Source organism: Mastigoproctus giganteus, chromosome 6 (assembly GCF_048544385.1).
Source record: "Mastigoproctus giganteus isolate SK-2022 chromosome 6, ASM4854438v1, whole genome shotgun sequence".
NCBI lineage: Eukaryota > Metazoa > Arthropoda > Arachnida > Uropygi > Thelyphonidae > Mastigoproctus > Mastigoproctus giganteus.
This window is the reverse complement of record NC_143580.1, coordinates 90,281,389-90,307,936: the sequence shown is the minus strand read 5'-3', so window position 1 is coordinate 90,307,936 and position 26,548 is coordinate 90,281,389. Positions and strand designations below refer to the sequence as shown.

Here is a 26,548-nt window from a genome sequence, read left to right as displayed (position 1 = left end):
CTTAATTCATTTTCAATGAATAACCGCTTAAAATCTCCCTTTCAACAAATCAAAATACCGTTTAAAAAATCAGTCATCAATGTGGAAAGGCATACATTGCATTACCAAAAGAAACCAATCTTACATAAAGTCTAGCAGACAAAAAATATATAAAATAAATTAAAAAAAAAATGGACGTATAACAAAATATAAAGTGCCATAATTACACAAAAGCGAATACTGAAAAAATTGTTCCAGGAACCGTCATCGATAGCCTTGTCCTTCTCTATATCTATTTTTTCTTGAGATATCGATGGTCTAGGTTTGATTGAGTTTTCTTTATCAGTCTTCAGGTAGAAGCGATGCTTTAGGAGATATCGGCTGAGAAGCGAGATCCGACTGACGCGTCTGTGCTGGTTTTGAGAACCTGATAGTGATCATGCAACTGTGTTCGTGTGACCGTGAATGACATTTTTTGGTGGATTGGTAATTTCAATCAACGGAATATATGGCCTTACTGAGAAATGCAGTTACTTAGCTGTGGCAGACCTTGGGGACTTCTTAAAGTTAAACTTCACTGTGAGATTTCTAGTTAGTAATTTCGGCTCTGAACAAGGAGCAAAATATCTTCTGAGGAAGAGATTTGCTCTTTGTTGATGTCCCATTCACGTATTTACGCCACGTGAAGAATTCGGTGTCTTATGGGGTTTCCCTAATTGGTTTTCTCAACAGGAGTAGCTCGGTCGGAAGAGCTGTCCCTAGTGATTGTTATTATTTATTCTAAAGGAGGAGACTCTATATATTAGAAGTTTGATTTATTTTGGATAATTTGCCAAACATTCGAGATGCTAGACCTATGGCGCAGAGAGTTCGTTCGTTTAATGGACAATCAAAAACTTGGGAATTGGACCTTTTAGTATTTTAACGTTTTCGGATAGGTCTACCCAAAGTATTATATTTGCACCTTCGCTAGCCTGTATTCTGTCCCTTGCCCTTGAAGGCAAACCCACTAGCTGATTAACTGTGGAATATTACAATGGACGAATTCCTAAACACGGACATCGGCGAAGCATCCTCGCAAACCTTCACAGATGACCTTATCCTTACGGTAGGCCGAAACAGCAGACTACAACTTGAAAGAAAGGCAAACCATGCCCTACAAATTCTCCTGAAATTGGCCGAAAAGCACAATCCAATCTCAGGATCTCCGAAGAAAAAACTAATTCTATCCTCCTAAGGGGCTCCCTAGACCCGAGGAGACCCCGCCCCCTCAGATCAAGATTGGTTACACCAGACTGAGACGATCAAAAGAGCTCAAGTACCTGGGTGTAATTGCACGCTCTCCTTTAAAGCGCATGTCAACTTCAGCGGGACCTTCAACTATATCACGGTCCTGGTCACCAGGGTCACAAAAAGGGACTGGGGCTAAACAGCAAAACCCTCAAACATGGTACTCTAAAATCACCATGACGGTTAACCACAGGATACTCGACTCCATCCATAGAGCCATGCTATTAGCCGTCACACGGGCCTGCAGCACAGTGAGCACACATGCAGGTGCTTGCTGGACCCCTGCCTACCTGACCTGGAAGTGGCTAGAATCGGAATCTTCTACGAATCATCTAAGGTGAACGCTTGCAGCTTCATGGGGCTTCAATGCAGATTCCACTGCTAACCGAGCGACCGAGAAGAAAAGACTCACTACCCACCTCACGCAAATATGGCAATCTAGGTGGGACAACTCTCCCAAGGGAGAGATCATTAGGAAATTCCTCCCCACCGTAGAGAAATTACATCCGAGACTCCGCTGTGGTTCTTACCGGTTCTCTATACAGCTTTTTTACTTACCGGACACGGAGCATTCAAGGCAAAACTCACAGCCTTGGGCATCACAGAGGATCCTGCCTGCTGCTGTGGAGAGTCTGAGAGCTGGTAGCACTTCAGGCATGATTGCCGGCTCATCGCCGGGATCACCTTCTTTGCCCAGAGATAGGGAAAAGTACCTTCTTGACAGTAAAGAGGAATACATTTCATTCTCCAAATTAGAAGAAGACCTCTACAAGAGGAGATGTACCCTCACTGAACAACAACCAAAAGGTGACCAATAGCAATAAAACAAAACGGAAGAAACCTTCGAAGATGGTGAAAATTCAAGCTAAGTATGCAACAGAACTGATAACCCCTAGGTGTTATGACAGCTGCATCGGTGGAACCTACAAGGAAACCGACTTTAGAAAGAACTCCTTAGAAAGAACCCCCTTGACCTCCCTCAACTCTGGACTTGTAAAAGGAACACACTGACCTAGACTGTGCATCTTCGCTGCCACCAAGCCATACTGGCGAACAAAATCGAGCACTTGGCTCGATTGCTTTAAACCCAAACCCAGGCGGAAGGGGGTGACCTTCTCTCCTCCTCTCCCGTCGGTAAATGAGTTATGGTTTTCTTCAAAAAAAAACTGCTTAAAATAACTTAATGGGTTCTTTAAATTTAATAGTTAGGAACTTGAAACGCACTTCATTTCAATACCCTATGAATCATTCACTAAAATGTCAAAATAGCATTGGTCAGTTTGTTTTTTTTTTCTATAGTCATTTTAAATACGAAGATCATCTTGACCCCTTGAACCACAAAGATTATCTGTGAAGTTGTCATCAGCTGTTTAAATCATCTGGATACAGACGACTATTCCAATTAATTTAAGATATAAGTAGCAGTAATGCGATTTGTTAGTATGGATCAGAACTTATTGTTCCTCCAAAGCTAACTGCAAAGTTTTATTCAGTAAAAGTGACTATAGGAAAGATGTATTCTTGTACAAGGTTCTCTCGTATTTCTGATCCAGCGGATCAGAAATACAAGAGCAGAGAAGTTGTAAAACTTGGATAAATGGAAAGCAGTAGAGATTTGAAACCGGCGAAAAGCAAATAAGGCATCAAAGTATGTGATTACGGACACTAATCACATAAGTGATTAGTGTCCTTGTTTTCGCATTATGGAGAAGTAATTCACTCGTGGGTTTTTGCATTTTATCAAGATAATTTCGGATGCAATTTAACTTTCTCTATATAATTAAACAGTGATGGTATGTTTAAATTAGAGTGAATATCAAATGCGATATAATTAAAAGTTTGACTCTTATCATGGACTTCGCTGCGCGTGACTGCATAAAATGGGAGTTATCCCACCGTAGTGAGACATTTCGTGTAATACAGCAATTACAATTTCTGGATTAAATCCCTGATGGATATTTAAGAAAATTAAAACGTTCCCTTCTTTACGCCGATATACATCCTAATAGCAAAACGGTTAATTAGTACCGCCTTAAGGTATTACCTGGTTATCTTGATGGCACACTCTGTCCTAGCAAGCATCGCACTTGGAAATTGTAGAGCGTTCGTTACCTCCTGAATGGGCAAACTTGATTAATTTATTTTTGTTGACAAGCAATTTTGAATCAACTTTTAGAATTATGAAGATGGTTCAAATATAAATTAGAACATTTAAAAAAATTATCTGAAACAGATATCAATAACACAACTATTGCTACTGCTAGAGAGAGTTTTTCACCTTTATATAAAGGAGGTTTTTCGCCTTGCTGACTTCCAAATGCTTATTTTTGAAGAATCTTTGTGAATGTTGTCGGAAACAGCTTGTACCATATTGATGCCTCCCTCGATAACATTCAAAATTTCTACAACTTGAGTTGTTTTTGTTGTTGTGGTGTTGTTTTCTGGCGCAAGGACGACTTAGGCCGTATTGTGCCTCCCAAATCAGTTGATTTTTTAATATAAAAAACTGCTTGAGCAGCAGTTAGAGACGGTCATACATTATTTGTTTTAAATAGAAAAAGAATTCAGAGAGATTTACTTTTTTTTACCTATTATTCTACTTAGAGAGAGAGGTTGATGTAGATCTGAAATGAAACTACAAGACATTCGTCGGGCATTGCTGAACAAGTTATATTCAAGGATGTTTAACTGTAAGTGGTTACGAGCAGTGCGCGCACACTGCGGACGATCGTTCCTGTAAGCAGATAGAGATGTGCGAGGTGAGTGTGACCTATACGAGTTCTGGCTAAGATTACTTCTTTTCTATTTTTACGAAAGCTAGAAGTTCATAATTGTGGTTCAGGTTTTATTTGGAATAGCTTGTTACTTGGTTGCATTTTCCACAGAATTGTCCATTGTTCCATCCATAGATTTTCTTCGTATATTATGTCTATAATCAGGATATGGGACTAGGTCATTTGTTGAGGATGTGATGGAAGGATGCTTAGCAGCTGCACATTCATTTCCTGGAATACCACTGTGGCCAAGGACCCATGAAAAGATAAGTTTTCTGATGCTCATGAAGACGCATCAGCTTATGTTTTATGGCTAACGGGTGCTGACATGACTAGTGTAGGATAACAGAAAGACTACGGTCAGTCATATAACAAGCTAGTACAACACTGGCAACCAGCGAAGTATTCAGGACTCGAAACTCGTCATGCCTCGCAGTGGGCTGGTATCTAACTACTATACTGGTTCCATTCTTGTCAACAAAAATCAAAAAGGTGAACATTTACAGTGAACTCAAGAATGCCAACGTTAGACAGTCAAGGATTGAAAATCGTTGTTTGGTATGAAACAGGAGGAACGTGGATTCTTTAGACCAAGCAACGTTTTTCAAATTCTTTACTATCCATCGTCGTGTATGGCGAAAGCCACATGAGTCTGTAGGTGTGCTAAGTGTCAACAACGCAGGATGATGCTGCCATATAGGGGAGCATTTTGTGGCGCATATCTTCACCCATTGATACCACAGATTATCTGTAACCTGTCTCCAACCAAGCACATTCCTTCATACCTACAATCTATCTACGAATAGATACTTTCAACAAGATAATCCTACATATAGTAAATGAAGAATTGTGTAAAACTGGTTCAAAAACATGAGTCAATTCAGAGTATATTGCGGTGGCCTTCGGAGTCATTAGATTTCAATCCAGTCAAGCAACGTGAGAGATGAGGTTAGTAGAACATGCTCATTGGAGTAGAGATGCACCACCATTTAATTTTTCAAGTAGTGTGAGAAGCAATTCAGACAACTTGGAATGATTTCAACAACTCGTTCAGTCCATACCACGATGAATCAGGCTACTTTGAAGGTTAATGGGGGTGAACTTATTCGTTATTAGGAAGGTATATCTAATACAGTGGATGCTCACTGTATATTAAGCGGGAAAAACCGAAAAGGGCGGGTCAATAAGTAACGAATTACAGTATAAAGTAAACATCTTTATTATCTGAGATATAGTACCCATACTTCACTAAAATAAAATATCATCTGTCAGCTTTGTGAAAATATCACTCAGTATAAGAACCACCACACTCACAGCATTGTCTCCAGCGTTCTTTTTCCAGGCAGCGACTGCACTTTGGTATAAATCAGGAGGCTGACTTTTTAATGTCAGAAATTAGTTCTGCAACACTCTCAAACATCTTAACACGCAGGTATGCCTTCAGTCTACCAAACAAAAAAAAAAAAAAAAACACAATCTGATGGGATGGGGTCAGTACTATATGTTGGGTGAGGTGTCATACTCCACTCCAGCTGGGCGATATTTGACAGTCATTTGTGCTGTGTGCGGCGTTATCCTGATGAAACTTGATGCCCTGCCGATTCAGTTCAGGTTTTTTGCTTTTCAAAGCTCGATTAAGATTTTATAGGGACAACCTGTACCTTTCTGTATTGATGGTTGTTCCACTTCCAAAAAATCGATAAAATTATGGAATTTTAATCCCAAAACAATGTGGCCATAAGTTTTTCGATTTGGAAAGCTTTGACTTTTTTTCATTAGGTGATATCAGGTGTGCCCATTTCATGGATTGTCACTTGGTTTGAATAGAGCGAATCAGTCAGTATTATCAAAATGCACAACAGTTCAAAAGTATCTGATTTCACTAATGGAATTAGTATTGTCATATAGTGTAAGGGAGCCATAGGCATTGCTGCACTAGACAAAAAAGTATCAAAAAATACAAATTCTGCATTTCCCTCTGCATGTAGGTTACTGTCCAGTTGACCTTTGAATTTCTTCAAACTGTCAGCGTAAAGTAACTGCTGAGGTAACTTGTTCCAGTAATCAACGGTTCTCTGACTAAAAGAAAACTTACTGTAATCTAGTCTAAACCTCTTCCCCTGTAATCTGTATTCATGGCTCCTAGTTATAAAGAGTCTGTAACTCTTTATAACAGTCAAAATTCCGCCTTCATTCATTTTAAAAACCCTTCTCCGAGTCTTATAAACTTTAATCATTATCCCTCCTATGAGGTGCCTGGTTGCAAGCTCTGTAGCCCACATAATCGAAGTCTTTCCTCGTATGATCGCCCTCTTGCTGATTTCACCATGCGAGTTGCTAGTTTTTGGAATCTCTTAAGAAGAAAAATACATTTATTAGATGAAATGTGCACAGTTGGACAGAGTATTTCAAATTCGGCTTACAATTGTTTTTTTTTACAATGGGATTGTGACCTTCCTATCTCTTCAGGATAATGTTCTATAAATCAAGTGTAGGGCACGTGGTCTTTCCGGAGCGTCTGATTATACTGCTCAGAAAACTTCATATCTACCCTTATCACTTTCTTTCTGTACTATTTTTAATTCACCCCACCAAGTGTATAATTTATTTTGGGGTTATCATTCCCCAAGACCTTGCATTTTCCTGAATTAAAACATAGCTGCCACTTTTCTGATAATTCTACAGCCAATGATGACCTCTCACAAGGGACTGAGTCATATGCTTTGCTGTTTTCTAAATAAACTATGTCGAAATTGTTCCCTAAATACAGCTAATGAGTAATTACATCCAAAATATTTACTAGGTTAGTTATATATGATTTTAAAGTAAAAAAAAAAAAACAACACGTGTCTTTCAGAGTGCCATTTCTTTCTAAAAGTTCCTGGATTCCACTCTTAATCATTACCCCTGAGAATTTCCATACTACTGAAGTCAAACTAACATGTCTGTAGTTGCCTACTTCACTCTTAGAATTACCTTTATACAATGCTGATACATTGGCACTTCTCGAATCTAAAGGAATTTCTCCTGTATCCGATGACCTCATAATTAACCTCATTAGTTCAATACACGCTCCGGCCATCATAATTAAAATTGACTGTGTATATGCCATCAACTCCGGAGCTTTACTTGCCGTTATTCTCGAAAGATATTTCTAAGAAACAGTCATCAGTGTTTTACGTTTCAGACAAATTGGGATATTGCTCCTCAGTAGGTGACTATATTTCCTAAATGCTATCCATCCAAAATTTATTCTTCTCTTGATTTCCATCCATTTATCATTATTACAACTAATAACTTGTCCCAGATAAGTATATGACTCCACCTTTTCAATTACTGCTCCTTCGTCAAAGGTGCCATACTTGTTCATCATTTCTTTTGTTTTAGCCATATTCATCTTTAGTCCAAAATCCTTACTAACTGTGCATAACTGATTAAGATTTTCCTCTAATTCTTTGGGATCGTGGCTTATGACCACAATGTCATCTGCAAACCGTAAATGGTTTAGGTACTCTCCGTTCACATTGACTCCTTTCTGCGACCAGTCTAATCTTCTGAAAGCTTCCTCAAGGGCAGCAGAAAACAGCTTCAGAGATATTGTGTCTCCTTGTCGAACTCCTTTCTCGATTTTAAATTTGCTACTGTCTTTGTGTAGTCTAATAAAGGAGGTAGCACTCTGATATGTTTTCTTCAAAATCATAATATATGGGGTATCTATGCCTTGTCTTTCCAGTGCCCGAAACATTGCCTTATGCTGTATGGAGTCAAATGCCTTTTCATAATCCACAAATGCCAGGCATAATGGTGTTTTATATTCATTTGCTTTCTCCATTAGCTGTGATATTACGTGAAGGTGATCCATAGTTGAGAATCCTGTCCTAAAGCCAGCTTGCTCTTTCGGTTGATTTTCATCAAGTATTCTTTCTAATCTGTTAGTAATGACACTTGTGAACAACTTGTAGATGTGGGATAGCAAGCTAATTGGTCTGTAGTCTCCAATTTCTGATTTATCTCCTTTCTTATGCAGCAAAACTATGATTGCATTATTCCACTCCTTAGGCGTCACACCTTTTCTAATGCATTTTGCGAAAAGCCCTGCCAGTGTTTTGTCTCATCCTCCCAATTTTAACAACTCTGCAGTAAACTCATCTTCCCCCGGGGCTTTCTGATTCTTCATTTCCTTCAACGCCTGTTCTACCTCATCAGGAAGAATATCAGGTATGTTGTATGTGTTACTAATTTGCGATCCATCTTCTCCACTGCTGGCATCTTTCCCTCGCTCCTTGTATAATTCTCTATAATACTCGTCTGCTATTTGAATTATGCCTTCACTGATATTTATAAGTACACCATCGCTATTCTTCAGTTTCAGTATCATTTGTCTTTCTGTATTAGCTGATGGCTGCTGATTTAAGTCCTTTGTTTTCCCTTAATGCTTGTTCTACTTTTCTTGTGTTAAATCTTCTTGTGGCCTCAGTCTCTTTCTAATGGCTTTGCATAACTCAGCATACTCAATTTTCAACTTGTCAGTGTTTATCTTGCTCTTCATTTGTCGTCTGCGGTTCACCATAACTGTTTCTTGACTGTTTTTTCTTCTTTGGATTTCTTTTTCCCTATAGGTTTCTTGAGCTTTATCACTTTCAGAAAATTGTAATATTCCTCATCGATATCTTGCTCCTGAGCAGTCTGCAGAAGCTCAAACTTGTTCTTAAGTTCCACTACATACTGCTTTTTCTCCTCTTCTGTTATCTCAAAGACCTTTGTATTATTTACTCGAGTCAGTTTTTTTTCTTTCGTTTCCTACATCTATATCAATTGTGCATCTTACCATTCTGTGATCACTTCCAATATTTACCATATTCAGGACGGTAACGTCATTCACGATATATCTTATGTTAGTGAGGATGAAGTCGATTTCATTAATTGTTAATACACTTGGACTCTTCCATGTCCACTTTCTGGTCACCCTTTCTTGAAAAAAAAGGGTTCATTACTGACAATCCTTGAGATTCTGCAAAGTCCACAAGTCTTTCGCCTCTTTCATTTCTTTCACCAATTCCAAAATTTCCTATAGTTCTCCTTTCTGCGCTATTTTGTCATTTTCCAACCTTAGCATTGAAGTCCCACATAATGATAGTGTAGTGGGTTTTCTGCTCATCTAGAAGACTCAATTTCGGTGTACATTTCTTCAATCTCTTCATCCCCACAGTTCGATGTTGGTGCATAAATCATTATGTAATAGCCATACCTAAAGGACCATTCGATTCCTAACAACTATAGACCAATTTCTCTAACCAGTTACCTCAGTAAGACTTTGGAAAAAATGGTTCACCATCGACTCACCTGGTACCTTGAATCCCAAAACATAATCAGTAATAATCACTTTGACTTTCGGAAGAATAGATCTTCTCTAGACCTCATGACCAAAGCCGAATCCAACATAAGAAATGTATTCATCAGAAATCAACATCGTCATGATATGCCTTGATATAGAGAAGGCCTTTGATACCACATGGCGCTACGGTATCTTAAGAGATCTCCATTCTATTCATATGAGAGGACATTTACCATATTTTATTCAAAGCTTCCTTCGGTACAGATATTTCCAAGTGAGGTACCTGCAGGTTTTATCTCAAATATACATTCAAGGAGTCCCACAAGGTTCTGTTCTTAGTGCCACCCTGTTTGAAATACGAATAAACAACATCACAAACAGCATTCCAAACACCGTTGACTCGTATCTCTATGCAGATGATCTTACCATATCCTGCCATTCCCAGAATGTGAACTATATTGAGAGGCATCTACAAATATCCATTAATTACATTGAATTATGGATGGGGCAAAATGGATACAAACTGTCAAGTCACAAATCTACAGCCAAGCGCAGAATGCATCCTAAACCTGAGTTGCACTTGGCCTATCATTCTCTAGCAATTGTGAACAGTATTCGCCTCCTAGATCTAATTTTTGATAAGAAGTTAAACTTCCAGGAGCACATCAAGTATCTAAGAACCACTGGCACAAAGAAAATGAATATATTCCGGATCATCTCCAGTAAATCTTGGGGTACCGATCGTTATACCCTGCTCCACTTATATAAATCTTTAATTAGATCTCGGCTAGACTACGGAGCACCTATTTATGACTCAGCTAGGGAGAGCACCTTAGCCCGTCTTGCTCCCACCCAACACTCTTCTCTTAGGATAGCCCTAGGAGCATATAGAACATCACCAGTTCAAAATCTTTATGTTGAGGCTCACGAACCTCCACTTAACATCAGAAGAAAGGTGTTACTGATGAATTACTCGGCTAAAATTAAAAGCCTACCTACTCATCCTGTTTGGTCACTGTTGGATAATCCTCAATGAAAAATACATTATGCCAATAAACCTAGTACAATTGAGCCTACTGGAATCAGGCTGCAGAATCTAACAGAAAGCTGGAACATTCAGCTTGATAATACTCTCACAGAATCAAAAGATCAGGATCCCCCGTGGACTAACTTTATACTTTCTTCTGATGGATACTTTGAGCAATGGGGTAAAGGTTCTATAGCAAATATTAACATCTAACAACTACATATTGCTCACTCACAAAAGTACCCCCACTTTACAAAGGTCTATACTGATGGTTCAAAGTCTGACATCGAGTGGGCGTAGCTGCTGTCTTCCCTAATACAACTGTTTCTATTTCACTTCCAACCGAATGCAGCAGCTACAATACTGGAGCTCCATGCGATTAAGCTTGCCCTGGAAAACATCTCGTTACTGTCAATAAATAAAAGTATAATATATACTGATTGGCAGAGTGCTCTTTTAGCTTTGAAAAGCACTTCCCCACCTAAAAATCCCTTATTAAAGCTCATCTCTAAACAAAGAGTTGTTTCTAACCACAGGGTCGCCGTTAACTGGATGCTATTTGGTTATTGAACCCATCTCGATAAACCCGAGACACGGACGTTCGTGAACATCCCAGCAAGGTTGCAATTTCCGAGATACTCATACCGGCACGTCTGGCGTTGACTAACAGGCAACATTCAATTCTACTCAATACCTTTCTTAATAGCATAATCACGTCACTGAGTTCTTTACTACTGCAGATTTTATAAGCCATGTTAGTAAATAAAATTAGGAAAGATGTCGACCTGTTGACAATGGTACAAAGACGATGAGATTAGTTAAGGGCAGCAAATGGGCATCCTTATTAAAGATACTTAAGTTTTCTAAGCTATAGTTTGGATTATTTTAATTTAAGCGTCTCATTTCTGTTCTTGTAATATTCGTGCAAGTTTGTTTTTCAGTTCGCTATGATGCCAAGCAAGAGTTAAGTTAGCTCCAGACTCGTTCTGCTGCTTGTCGATATTATATACATCGAAAACATAACATCGTTGGTGGCACCAAGTTTTGCTTTGCCTAGGAATCCTATTTTGGTATGACTATTGGTAAAAAAAGTGAAGTTGTAAACACCTCATTTCTGTTCTGGTAATTACAGGGTAACATTAGAGAAATGGCTTCGTAGTGGTCATAATATGTGCCTTTTGCTAAACCTCGAACATGGAGATGGCCCACAAACCATCACTACAACTGCTATTTCTGTATAGTACATATAGCCAAGTTTAAAATATTTGCGATTGGAAAAGTTGTAGTCTATCCCAAAGAAACTGTAAAATAATCTTACAAATATAATGAAAATATTTTTTATTGAATTAAATGAATGAAGGCACAGAAAAAATTGAGAGTTAACGAAGTCTCAGTATTAAGTTTCAATATGGAAAATATTACAGATCAAACATAGTAAATGTTAAGGCTGGAATATTAAGTTTGAATATGCAAAATATTATGGTTTGAAAATACTGGATTTAGAAATAGGGAGGTTATAGATGTGTGAATTAAATAGCAGTTAAATCGAGACAAGTAATACCGAGAGGATGAACAGAAAGTAAGCGAAAACACTGGCCCATACTAGGGAAAGAGTGGCCATTTGAGAACGAACGAAAAAGGGTTGCTGGGAGCATAAACAATAGGACCGAATTCTAAAGAAACGTTTGATATGAGCAGCACAGGAAGTACTGACGGGCAGTCTGGCGTTCGCATCCAAAAAACAGAGCCAGAGGTAGCGATTTAAGTAAGGGGCGAGATTAGATTGTAACCGGAATGTGAAAATACGAAAATAATTATTTTGGAGGCGCTCGGCACACAAAGAGTGGTAAGACAGAGGTGATAAATAAACAGGTAAATAAGAAAATTACAAGAGAGGACTTTCGTTTGTTCACGAGGGAGAGAGTTGTGGTAAGTTTTTTTTTATTTAGAAAATAGGAAAGAGTGAGAGACTAAGTATAGTATTGGGATTGGTTGGGAGTTCTTTTCCATTCGTTCCAAACTCCGAATGGAAAAGGGTTCGAAAGAGAGTTCGAGGAGTGAGCGTCATGGGTTGCTGGTTCCAGTTAGAGTTGTTTTTGAGTTCTAGTTCAGTGTTAGGAAATCTTGGAAGTAAAACGAAGAAAAAAAAAAGAGAAAAAAAAGTAGTGAAGCAGAGAGGAGGTGAGGACGTGGAGAGTTTTAGAGTTAGATTTAGAGTTCGGAACCAGAAAGTGTGAGAGATCTGAGATGAAGAAGAAAAAGAGAAACGAAAAGGAAGTAATGAATATGTAAAGTAACAATATCTGAAGGCAAGGATCTTAAAAGGTAATACTGCTAAGAAACATTCTTTTCAAGATCCAGTTCGATGACGTTCGACTTGAGAGATTATCTCAAACGAAGAAAAATCAGCAAAAACATTTATTCACGAATTTAAAGTCGTGATTCAAAATATTTTAAAGTATAATAATTAGCCTCACATTTATAATATGGATTTTCAAATGCAAGTTCTATGAGTTATAAAAAAAATTCACAGAAAAAAGACATGGTAGAATATTATAGAAATGAAAGGAGTGGTAACTTCTAGCGACTCCAAAATTCTCAGATATACAGAGGCACAACACTGAAACCACTAAACGGGAATGTTCTTATCCATTGCTGATTAAGAGATTATCCTGGCCAGAGAGCCGACCAAGTGATCCAAATAAATACCCGGTGAGAATTAAAAGGATTATTATGCAATATATTAATTATTAATGCTCCCAGAAATATCAAACGCGAAACTCACCGCTGACGAGGATTTCCGTTTCAGCGGTATTCGATCCGGCACTGTTGTTCACCATGCAGACATATTGACCACTGTCTTCCACTGTTGCCTCTTGAATGATTAGAGTTCCGTCAAGTTGCATTATCCTTTGACTTATAAGTACAGCGGACAGCCTTCCGCCATCTTTGCGATACCATCGATATGACGGTATAGGATAACCTTGTGCAGCGCATGGGATTTCGATTATTTCTCCTTGCGCTACCTTCACGTGGCGTTTGCTGTCTGTTATCCTTGGAGGAACGTTTCGAAAATGGTCTGGAAAAAAAAAACAGAAGTAGGCACTGAAACAAAATAATCATTCACTGCAGTTTTATTTCAAATAGAAATTTTGTTCCATTATTAATATTTAGCTAATTAATTTCTATTTTAAGCAATGCGATTAGTTCTGATTAAATATACCTCCAGGATAAAGGCTGCTAATACTGTCCTACAATGTAATTAATTGTTAACTTCATTATTTTTGACTTCAGCCATAATATATTACAATGATTGTTGTTGTTTGTTTGTTTGTTTGTTTGGGGATTTCTTAGGCGCATCGGCAACTATGGCCATAGTGCGCCAATTATTACAATGAAAATACGCAAATTAAATTAATACATCAAAAGTGTTCCTAACTAAAATAACATTGTTTTTTTACCTATGAAGTTAATATGTGCAAGGGGCTTCGACTCCTTACTTCTCAAAAATATCACCAAGTATTTCACGTATCGTCACGTCTTTTAACCCCTCAACAGACGTGTGAGGTGGTTTATCGGTCCTTCCGATCCCAAATATTTGCTGGCAGAAGTGAAAAAGGGCACTTTGTCTATAGTAATCCGCACATGATCTTACAGTAAAGTCAAAAGGAAAATTTTAGCCAACTGACAAAATATGTAAGGTTATATGAAGATTGGGATGCCGTGCCATCGCAAATATTGACAAATACTCTGTACAAGATATGACAAGGATCGGATTAATGTGGTAATATTTCGCAATATACATACTGTTTTTTTTATCGTACTTACACTACAAAAATACTAAATATACTGACGCCTTAAGGCCTTAAGTTCTTTGGTAATTAAGGCTAGGAAACAAATTAGTTTAAATAAATATGAAAAGAGAACACACACACACACCTTTGTTTAAATCTGAGAGAATGCCCGACTGCATAACACCAAAGTTGCATAACAAATCCGCTTAAATAACTTCCTAAAGAACAGTTTCTTCAATAATAAACTTAATTACTTTTTTTTTTTACTACTTTGCTTTTAAGAGAGTACAGGATCTAAACGAAAGGTCTTTACCGGACAGAGACAAAAAAACGAAGTGCAAAGAATGGCTCAATTTCTCCAAGTTGCCTATTGTTGGTTATTTTTTTTAAAGCGATTAATCAGAGCAGTTGATCTGAGTCATTACTGGAGTCTGCAGCCTGAAACTAACTACCAAAAAATTTAAAACTAATTGTAAGAATATAAAATTTCCCAAGGCTGTATTCATAGTGGATGCAGTAAATTACCCCAACCATTAAATTAAGCAACATTTCATAAGCAAAATTCTAAGAAAAAATAGTTGTAAAAAACATTTCTAAAAATCTTTATTCTGGGAAGGTTTTGAAATTGCGGTATTCACGAGGACGACAGTCAAGAGAAAAGAAAAGATTTCCATTCTCTAAAATGAAATTACGTGTCGCCATGGTTGCATATTTACGAAGGGGATATAATGAGAATTATGAAAATATTATTGCCTCTCCTGTAAACCCCTGGCTTGTAGCCGTGAAGGATATTGTGTATGGCGTGTGCCTTTTTTATTCAATAAAGAGTTCTTCTTCTAATAATAATCACTTCTCCAATAACGGCACGATTAGCCCAATGGTTACGACACCAGACTATCAATATCATGGAGCTGGATTCGAATCATACCTCTGAGGAGTGGGGAGATCGCGAAAGTTGCTTCAGTGGACGTGCTTCCCCAAGGTAGAAGTGGCAGCTGAGGCAGAGCGTGGCGCCATCTGGTGTTGCTCTCATAACTACCCCACAGCACTGGATGCAAAAGCCAAAACTAAAACAGGTCAACCTGCATAGCTGGATGGAGATAAGTAGAAATATTAATATACTGCATCGAGTATGCCGCAGGATAAAGTCACTTGTGTTCAGGCCTTAGCCAGAGGGGTCGGTTCGAAAAGTTGGAGATAGACTCTTTCGGAAACCGTGGAGCAAGCCGCACTGTTTCCTGTATGGCTAACACGATTGAAGGGCCAGCCCATTCAGCCCAACATACTGGAAGTGCTTCCTCCTCAGCTGCGCTAATGAGCACCCAGGTGGGAAGAAGCAGCCAACGCATGAAGTGGAGCAGCGAAATGAATACGTTGATCATGCGCGCATATTACGAAGTAACGAAGATAGAGAAAGACATCACAATGGAGGAAGCGAAACTATACACCGAGTGGATGGAACGATTCCGACTGTTCAGGTCGCCGAATAGCGAAAAGCAGACCAGAGAAGGCCTATTGTCAAGAACTTGATAGCTGCCCCAATTTTGGGAAAAATCAAGCAGGATGTGAGTGACCAACTACAAACAATAACCAATATGGACATAACAAAACCAGAACTGGAGGAGGAACAGCAAGAACAGGAGTTAAAACCCAGAGCAGCCGAAATGCAAATCAACACTAAAAACTACAGGAAATGCATCGCTAGGGACTCCGGAATAACAGATATCCATTCTCCTTCCTGGCTGCATGTTTACACTGATAAGAAAACTTCATATCTGTCCGTATCGTAACTCCCAGATCCCTTTCTTCTTCTACCGTTTTTAATTTGACCCCACAAAGTGTATAATCTTTTCTGGGGTTAATATTTCACAAGTGTAAAATTTTGCTGCATTAAAATATAGCTGCTATCTTTCTGAACATGCTTGAAACCTGTTTAACTCATTCAGAAGGAGCGCTGCTTGGCACTGATCATTAACCAGTCTGCAAATTTTTACGTAGTCTGCAAATTTTGGAATCACCCCGTTTATTCCTTCACCGATGTCATTAATGAAAATCAGAAACAATAGTTGTCAAAAATCGATCCTTGGAGACCTCACTTCTGACATCAAACCAATCTTAAGAATATCCATTAATCAGAGCCATCTGTTCTGCAGCCACCCTACAATCTAACATGTTCCAGCTTATACAATGACCTCTCAGCAAGAACCGTGGTAAATGCCTTGCTAAAATCCAAATAGACTATGTCGAAATTGTTCCGTACGTTTAACTCATGAGTATCGAAATAAAAGGGTCATAATGATCAACTAGAATCCTTAAAATAGGATTACTCACAACATAATTTAAATGTGTTTTGATTTGTAGTGTTTCTAAATAACACTTAAAAATCAGACAGAACAAAGAAGCATAAGGAAAGACGGCAGTACTTTGTATATTAAATTTCGAGTCTCCTTTCGATTAACTAGCAGTTTCCTATTATATTTGTGCAAATAAGCTTGATACAAAGTGGTACTGTAATGCTCTATGCTAGCATGTCTGAAAATGTATTTAAATAGGTAATCATAAAGAACACGAATATTGAGTGTAGCAGAAAGAGTGATGTGTATAAAGCATTTATTAACTGAAAATTTAAAATTGTGAAGAGAAACGCACCTGCAAATCATTTAATAAATCCAAGTTTCCAATAAGCTTTATTATTCTTATTTTTGTGTTAAATGGACAGTTGTATTCGAAGGTTACACCTGAACCCTGCATTAAGCTCCTTGTTTACATGGTTCCATTATCCATTTTATAATCGTACACTGCATATTTTTCATGAATCCTTGAAGGATCTTACATTTACTGATATGAATTACGAAGTTATTATCAGAAACCCATGAACTAAATATATTTAAAGAATTCTGTTAGTTAATGCAGTCAACAATCAAAACTCAATTTGATTGCCCCAAGTTACAAAGAAATTAATATCATTTGCATAGGTTCACCCAATATATTACCCAAGGAAATAGCATCCAAATGAAACCATTACCAAAATTCGTTCAATAAAAGACCTTCTCAAGACGAGCCTTTAGATACTCCATTTAAGGAAACATTCTCTAGAGGTGTACCGATGCAGAAAATTTTATATATAGCCTGTGAGTAATGTAGTCTCTCAGCTATTCTAATTATTGAACACTCCTGCCATATATTTTCAAATCAGCTCTTAATAAATTAAGATTAACCACCTTGTGTTCCTCTTAAGTCAATGCAACCTACATTTGCCCAATTCCCCTTGTTAATTTTCGTCAAGGCAGAATGAATGAGGGAAATTTGATTCATCACGGTTATCCTACCTTGACGAACATAACTTACCCCTAAGAGATTGCCGAGTTTTTGAAAGACTAAACTACGCTAACTTCTCGTACATCCTCATACAATACTCACACTAGCCACAATTACATTTCCACCACAGTTGACCGGTAGATTTTCTGTTGCTGTGTTATCAGCGGGTTTTAAACTTCGGGGATTATAGAGACCTCAAAAAATGATCTATACCGACAATACCACGTGGACGAAGTCAAACAGTGGTAACCGAATGAAGTGAAGAGCAGAATTACAAAAAAATATGGTGCACAGATGGGATAAATGCGTAAACTGTTTTAAAAGAGATGAAATTTCTCAAAAAAATTACCCGTTAAAATCAGTCTCCCTGACGTGGCACTGACTACTGTTTCTCCTGTAAGTCTATGTCTCGTTTGACACTGGTACCTTTTTCCTCCGTCGCTCTGTCCTGCTTTTCGAATATGAAGTTCGCCGGAAGGAAATATGCTGTACCTATCACCTGTACAAAAAAAAATAATAAATAAAATAAATAGAGATGTTTCAACAGACAATATTCAGTTATAAATTATTTTGAAAAATATTTTTTCAAATACTTTTTTGAAAAAAAAAAAATTATTTTCAGTCTTCCGTTTTAAAATTATTTTCAAAAATAATATTTTCAATCTTCCAACGATTTTCCACTCAAATATTTTAGTGCATTAAAAGATTTTTGAGTTTTTATTTTTCGAATTGGTACGATATATCCACTCGTAGCTATTTAAAAAATAATGTAAAATTCCTTTATTTATAAATTTAGTAAATGCATTTAAACAGACATTTAGTATGAGGTATTATTCGACCATTGTGAAGTGCCTCGCTGTCTCAGTTACCGTAAAATATATTTTTACGGTAGCTTCATCACTCATCCACGGTACGTTATCAGTGTATCGTGTCTGTATTTTGGGTGCTTTCTTTGGTTAATTTTGTGTTTTTTTTTTTTTTTTTTTTTTTACACAAAAAAGCTTTTAGTGGACAGAATTTCTATTTAATTTTTAACGAAAAAATTGGAGAGGATCAGTTTTGTTACCGGGGGGTTTTCTTCACGGCAGTGTTACTGGTTTCTCTGGGGTCTATACGTTACTATATGAAGAGAGGGAGTTCAAGTGCTCCTAATATTTTTCACTATCAGCGTACTTATGGTTCGTTTAGGCACCATCGACCCTCTCATATGTTCTAAACTTTCGTCTAGCTTAATGTATCCATCTAGTGGTAAAATAGGGCAATAATTTCGTATATCTTGAATATTTTAAAAAGGGGTGGGGGGATCACCCACCCCTTTTTAAAATATCGCGATTTGGATTAGCGTTGTGTTTATATTAGAGACTTCGGTTATGCAAATTAGCTTAAATCTCTAACGCCACAAAAACCTTTGATTCTACAACTGGTTTTACTCTGGTGTAAACGAAGAGTTAGCAGAGAGACAATTATTTCAAACAAAACATTTGTTACAACAGATTAATAGACAACCAAACATCACACTTTCCATCCAAGAAGATTTAACAGATTAAATAAATGAGCATTCTAATATAACATATGATATTTATGAGAATAAGACAACATAGTAATTAGTTATAGTGGTCACTCGCTTGAACCCATATTGTAGTAATTTCACATTATAAGTAGCCATTGCTATTGCTTCACCTTCGTACATAGAAAACGCGTTATTGGAAATATCAATTCATTAGCCATATCTGTTCAGTTATCATTTCCTCACAATCCTTTCAGTCTTATGAAAAGGGATTCTCATTCACCCCATCCTGCTCTTCACTTCTTTGCTGTCCTTTCATGGGCAACTTCATCCGGAGGAATTGTGGGGGGGGGTAGTCTTCACCTCGACAATGACACAGGCATTATACCACAAAGAAATACTGTCACGACATGTTTCGCGCACTATGGTCAAAAACTGCTCCGACACCTCTTTACCCACTCCTTCCCCTCCACTCCTTTTTTGGGTCTCCCAGGACCCAGTTTTTAAAGGGAGAAAGTTCTCCAGAGTTTACATAAACCTGAGATTTCAAGACTCTCCGGTACTCGTCTCATGCACCTGGACGGCACGTGATGAAATAGGAATGATCACAATGTCCCTCCCAGATCTCACTCAATGTGTTCGGCCCTGTCCGGTGACTACCCGAAAGGACCAAACGCATTTCCATATTTGGCACTACTGCTGATATCCATACGCCTGAATATTCGCTAAAGGCATGTCACTTATGCCCAAGCTACGAGCGTACGGCTTTTCTGTTATAACACTGTATAGGTTATTTTAAGAGGCAGTTTTCAGTAGCACTTAATGAGTTTTCGCTTCTATGCTTCGTTCCAATGGATTTGAAGCCTCTTTATCCGCCTAAATTGACGATTACTCAAAATACCTGATTTTCGTTAGCGTTGGAACAATACAAGTAAAAAAATAAAGGTTCTGCATAAATCCTTAATACGTAGGCATAAATAAAAGGAAAATGCTTAAACAAATAAGGGTTACTTCGTTAAAAGCAAAAAAAATAATTCCATTGTACCAGTTTAAGATTTCGGAGTTTATTTTTCTCCAGGCGACTAAGATTCTGAAGTTAACATGTATTTCGTCAGTTAGTAACGTGTCCGTCACCGTTGTGCTACTCCAAAGGATAGGCGTTATGCAGGCGAGGTCGGATATATGCGTGACAATGCATTTCAGGTTTTTAGCGAGTCAATAATAATAAGTAAGCTGAGAGCAAAATAAACAGAGAGAGAAACCTCGTTCTGAAACGTATTCTGCATTCTGTTTATAATGTCATGATTCACATTTTTCTGTCTTCATTCCTTCTGTTGATCTCCACGTCAAAATATTAACCAGACAGTGTCTTTTTGACAATTTCACAACGATGGCTATCTTGAAATCGGTAATGGAAACTATAGAGTACCCAAGAGTACGCTGTTATTAATTGGTTGCGTCATTTTTGAATGTTGTAGCAAGTTTTACGAGACTTTTTTTCTTTTATTTGTACATAGTCGGGGGGAGAGAGAGAGAGAGAGAGAGAGATTTCTTTTTCATTAAAAAGCAGACATATTAATGAAAGAGGAATTTATTTTATTTCACTGATCTAGGTGTTAATTTTAACTAATTATCGAAAACTGATTCTCTTGGCATCCATCTAATGATAAATATTTCGTTTTGTTTTTAGGTCTATTTAGAAACACACCCGAGTTTGTGTTTTTCTTTAGCTTAAATACCATTGTGTGTACTCTTATATACACACTTGCCATTTGAAAAGATTAAGGATATACTTCAGACATTAATATTTGTAATTAACTTATGTTACATTCATATACATCATATTATACCATATATGTAAGTAACATTAATTACTTACATATATTGTATAATTAACAAAATACTACACAAAGCCTTTGACCACATAGAACATTATTCGGACAAAATTAATACGTACAGCGTGAATATATATATATATATACTATCATTGAATTATATTAAATATTAACATAAGTTAAACACACCCACCCACCCTACACTAATAACTCCCTGACGGAGTTTCAAGCAGCTTATTCGCCGGATGCCATATTAGAAATTTAATCCATAGGGTTTTATTTGTTGTTACAATCCATTTGTCACTGTGCGCTACAACTACATGTTTAAACCTCATCCCGTATCCCGGTTTATCTTGTGGAATAAGGAAAGAACGTGGACGATGTAGTTTGTACGAATAGTCGGGTCGGCTAAGCCAAAAATAAAAAAAATAAATAATAAATACAAAAAATAAATAAAACTACATGAACCCACGTTTTTGAAGCTCCATTAAGTTGGAACTCCTGATATCCAGAAAATGTCTGTAGGTGGGTTCGCATATCACAGGAAGCTGCATCATGTGGTTTTTCATGGTTGAGCTGCTGCTGCTCATAAGCCCTAAATGATATTAACCAATTCCAGAGATCGTTAGCAGTCGTGCGTAGCACATCTTTCTTGTACCATGGAACCAAGACTTGTGGGGAGACGATTGCATTATGTAGTCTTCAGTTCAGAGAGTCTAACGTGGGTAAGAAAAATGAATGACCACACACTGATCTATCCTAATCTACTGTACCCACAGTAGTCCTAGGGTGGAGCTGCTTCTTGTAGTTAGGATCGGTCCGTTAGTTGTAGTTCCAAAACCATAAATGCTGAATAACTAACATTTTGAAAATTCCGTCGTGTTCAATCTGGCAGTATTATGCAAATAGATCCCTGGTATTTCATTCCGTAAAGCGAGCAGTATAAAACCTGGTTTGAGAAGAATGAAGTCGAATAACCGAAGTTCCAGAGTTGAATCTGACCTTCGGGATGAACTGGAACGCTGGATCAAGGTGCGGCCAATGAGTCCTGTTATGTGGATTTGGCAATTGCACTGAAGAAGAAATGAACAAAATTTGCGAAACTGCAGAATAATTTTGGTAGATTTAATACACATATATATTCAGGCATGCAAAATGAGGAAATCGAAACCACTCGAACTGTAACTTCTTAGAAATTCTTTATTTTACGATTAAAATATGACAGAATTCAGATATGACAAGATAATTTTAATCGTTAATTAAAAAAAAAAAACAGTTCCTTAATCAGAGTTCATCTGATGTTTTTGCGATAATTTTCAATGCGATATGAAAAAAAATTCTGCGGCACTGATATAATTAATAATTCCGAAGTCTTAAGGAACCTGCTCGCAGCATTTGTATTAACTTTTTAACCGTGTGACTTAATTTAAGACAAAAATGTTCAAGTAGCAATGCGATGTTTTTCTCTTTTTTTCCATTTTATTGGGATAAAAGTCAAACAGAATAGATTTTTACACATTCCATTAATTCGTGATTATTTTTAAGCACTACAAATATTCGTATACAAAGAGAAAAATAGCTGCTAGCTACACTCTCGCTCACGTCAAATTCTCTTTTAAAATTTATTCCTAGGTAGACCACTGTTTATATTCTTTATGTTGCCACTTCCCATAGTGAATGAGGGTCATATACACTAAGAATGGTAATGCTCTCTATGCAATAATAAGCCAACACATTCTGGCTAAAACCAATTCGAAGAACAAAATCGGGTGGAGTCCTGTTCCACTGAGAATAAAAGGCGTTGGCTCTTAAATCATGCTGGTAGCTGATTGATGAGGAATTGTTCATCCATTAATTGGAAGAAAACTTGTTTGGCTAGTGCTGTGAATGCCTTCAGTGTGCATAGTATGGACTGCCATCACAGCCTGAGTTTTCAAAATAGCCCTTTTTATATAACTACATGAACATTTACTATTAGGCTGAATAATTAATGCTATTGAGAATCGCAGGCCTTTAACAAATTTCACTAATATTGATTTCATGAAAATTCTTACCGAACAGTTTTTTGATGAATATCTTTCTTCACCACATCTTTGAAAGTTTTGTGATGAAACATCATTTTATTTTTTTGTATCTAAAGAAATATTTAACTTATAGTTATGTATATGGCATTCAGAAAAGATATATCCATTAAAACATATAGATTCTTTCTGGTGTGGGCTGTGATCTAGAAGTTTTCAAAGCTGACAGAATTTGATATTTTATGAAGTAGCATTTTTTTTCTCAAACTGCAACACTCTGCATAATTCGGTTTCAAAACTGTTCCAGAAGTTTGTTCCCTATGATTAATTCAAGACCCAAAGGTTAGATAAAGTTAGATACATTTCTACCTTTCTTCTCTTTGATTACACTTCATTATTTTATTATTATTTTGCTTACATTTTATGTTAATTTGAGTTTTTAAGTTGGTTTTCGTAACTGCTATATGAAAATGAGTTTTCTGTCAAAAATCCAAGAAGCCATTGAGATACACTAGCTCAGCTCAACTCCAACGGTATTAGAAACCAGAATTTATAAATGGTAAAACTGGTTTAAAGCAGTGACAACTGCATTACTCTGAACTATTCAAAATAGCAAATTATTTCGCATTATTTTATGCCAGTCCATTTTATGCCATAGCAGAGCCACGTGTACTTGGAAATAGGTGCGAAGAAGGCAAAAATGAATGAGTGAAGGAATATCTCTCTTATTCTTTGCGTTTACCCAATAATGTAATTTATTATGAATATCCATCGAAAAAAATGAAGATGGATATATTCTTAAAATGATGGAAAAAAATTAAGATGGTCTAAATAAGGTCGCACAGATTATTTCGCCAAATAACTGTTCTAAGAACAGCTCTGCAGTACCTGTTTTAAAAAAAAAAAAATGTTGACAAGGATGCATATCTTAGAAAGATCGAAAAATGAACTCAAGTAAATATCAAGGTTTGTTTTTATTGTTTTACATTATAACGTAATTATTTATTCTTCTTCAAACTGAACCAAAATTGCATAAAAAAGATAGTTATCATAAATCGCTGCGGCTAATGCCTCTCAACAGAAATTACTCGTAATTTTGGAACGAGAATTAAGCCTGCAGATATGGGACTGAAGACCTAAAATACCCCGATGTCTTAAGAAAACTGAATATTTCATTAAACATCCCGTTTGAAATCCTTCAGATTTCAACAGCCATTCGAATTCTACCGAAGAGTCAAACCTCTGCTTTCAGCTTTCTGCAAAGTAGATTACAGAAATGTTAATTTTAAATAGTAGCAAAATTTATTCCATGGTTGACTCCTTCTGTGAGCCATGGTAAACTTAAATTACCCAGGAAAAAAAAAAAAACTTAAGCCATATAGTGTTTATTTCGTTTAGCACTTTACAGGTAACTAGCCACTTACAAAGTGCGTCATTTACATTATTAAAAATAATACGTACCTATAATAACATTTTAATGTGTAAAAGAATATATAAAGGCCTTCAATCAAAAAACAAAAGCAATTAGAGAATGTTTCGAATTTCTATTTGGCGTTACACTGGTTGAAGAACAATTTTATAATTAAGAAATTATCAAGAATTTTTAAGTAAAGGTAAAAAAAAATCTATGCAGACATATTTAAAATTTTCAGATAAACTAGAATTAAACGAAGTGAATATAATAAAAAGTAATTAGTGTAACTTATTAATTTATAAACATATTTACAAATATTTATGTCATTTAAATAAGTGAGAAAAACTTATGAAAGGAACTGACTGGTAATGATTCACTTAGTTGAGGATGAATTTTAGTTCAGACATAAGTTCACGCACTTATTTAACCGATTATTGTACATAAACTTTGAAATGTTTTCAAAGGTCGCAATATGTTCGGATGAACGTTTCAGTGCCTTGTGCAACGGTACCGACTTGTTTTTATAAGATTAATCCCATCTGCTATGAAATGTTTACTGAACTTAAATGCTTTTGGTTAACAAATTAAATATTTCATTTTTGGCGGTAAAAAATGAACAAGAAAACAAATATGCACAAGAATCCTAAGTGTCATATCAGCTATACTTTTAAACCATATACACGCAAAAATAAAAATACATGGAAACAGGTTGCTTTTCCACACGTGTTCAATTTATTTTACGCTAACCAGTATGTATTCTGCACGTCGCAGAATATATACAGGCCAAACCCAACTCCCACTTGTATATCTCAGAATCATGCAAACTGGGATCACAAATAACTCAAAACAAAACCCAGAGGTAGCTTTATATTTCTTATTTTGCAAAGATAATTTACGGCTATTATTCGTGCATAACTTAGTAGAGCCGTTTTACGACCGCTGAGCAAATAAACTGAAGACACTCTTAAAGAAGCATAAGGGGACATTATATATCGTTTAGTGTTGCTTATAGCTTTCAGGAACCGAAACTTGAGAAATAAACACGTTAAATTCAAATACACGACTTTTGAATCCCCCGATTACACTACTTCTACAATGTTCCATGAAATATTACTCATTTCTCTGGAGACAGAGGAGGTAAAGGGAACAAGAGAAAGAGGTAATGTTGCTGTTAGACGCTTCAATGCTCAATACCGGTCAGTTGAGTTAAATATGGGAGGAGGTAACTTTAAAATAATCAGTGCAGAACAAGTACTACTGCTGTTGTATGGAAACTTCAATTTTCATTATTCATGGAATAAAATATAAACTTCAGTTGGGGACCGCTAATACTTGGGGGGGGGGGGGGTCTCGTAGGATGCAGTTTATATTATTTTCAAATACGAGTTATGATTTTGATGGGAATGATGGAGAAAAATGAACATACACTGAAACCAGTTTAACTGTTTGGACACATGATGGTACGTGGGTTAATGCAGGCTAATATTTACTTAGGTGCAGTCCTGCAACGGAACTAGTACCTACAGAGGAGAGGTAAGGCAAGAAATAAATGTTTTGCATTTAAATTATTTTCTGATCAAATACAAATGGATGTAAACTATTTTCCTAATTTTTTTTACGAAAACGATTATCTAAATTCATCAGTTTTTGGTTACCTTTTTTACAACACTCAATGCATACTTTAAGCCAGTCTAACTCAGTACCTAAAACTATTATAATTTCATGATCATTCAATTATAAGAAAGGCATACCTTCTTTCAATGACACTATCACTGAGTTTAACTGAAATAAATTTCATGTGACCAGCTGAATACGTACTTTGCAACAAACTTAATAAAATTACATTTTATCTTAGTTTTTATAACTGTATCTTTCGTTACAAAACAAATTTTCCCACAATTATTGTTGCACCAGGTGAGCTCTCAAATTAGACACATGTTTATATAACTCTCCTAGCCAGATTTTTTCCCTTGAAATTTCATTTCTTCTTAGTTATTATATATCTTTATTGCAGGCAGTGATTGGTTACGTGATTGCCTGATGCAATAATACCCTCAACAGCGACAATGCTAGGGGTTTAACATTAAACAACTTATACAGGAAAAATTACTTAAAACATATATTAGGACATAAAACGTATAATTACATATTTTACATATAAAATTAATATTAACATGTGAAATGAAGACACATGAAAAGACGATGACAGTCACTCGGTTGAAGACGAAAGCTGGTCCCTGATGATGCGTCTTCT

General features: G+C 36.7%; 1 protein-coding gene across 1 annotated transcript in view; it reads right to left on the bottom strand.

Annotated features, from left to right (window-relative positions):
* The window catches only part of LOC150084459 (cell adhesion molecule Dscam1-like), a 643,445-nt gene that overhangs the window by 232,695 nt on the left and 384,202 nt on the right, over positions 1–26,548 (bottom strand). The window contains exons 4-5 of the mRNA XM_090376243.1: positions 17,867–18,016; positions 13,191–13,484 (exon numbers count right to left, since the gene is read on the bottom strand). Coding sequence (XP_090232369.1) covers positions 13,191–13,484; positions 17,867–18,016 — 444 coding nt within the window. The remainder of the gene's footprint in view (positions 1–13,190; positions 13,485–17,866; positions 18,017–26,548) is intronic.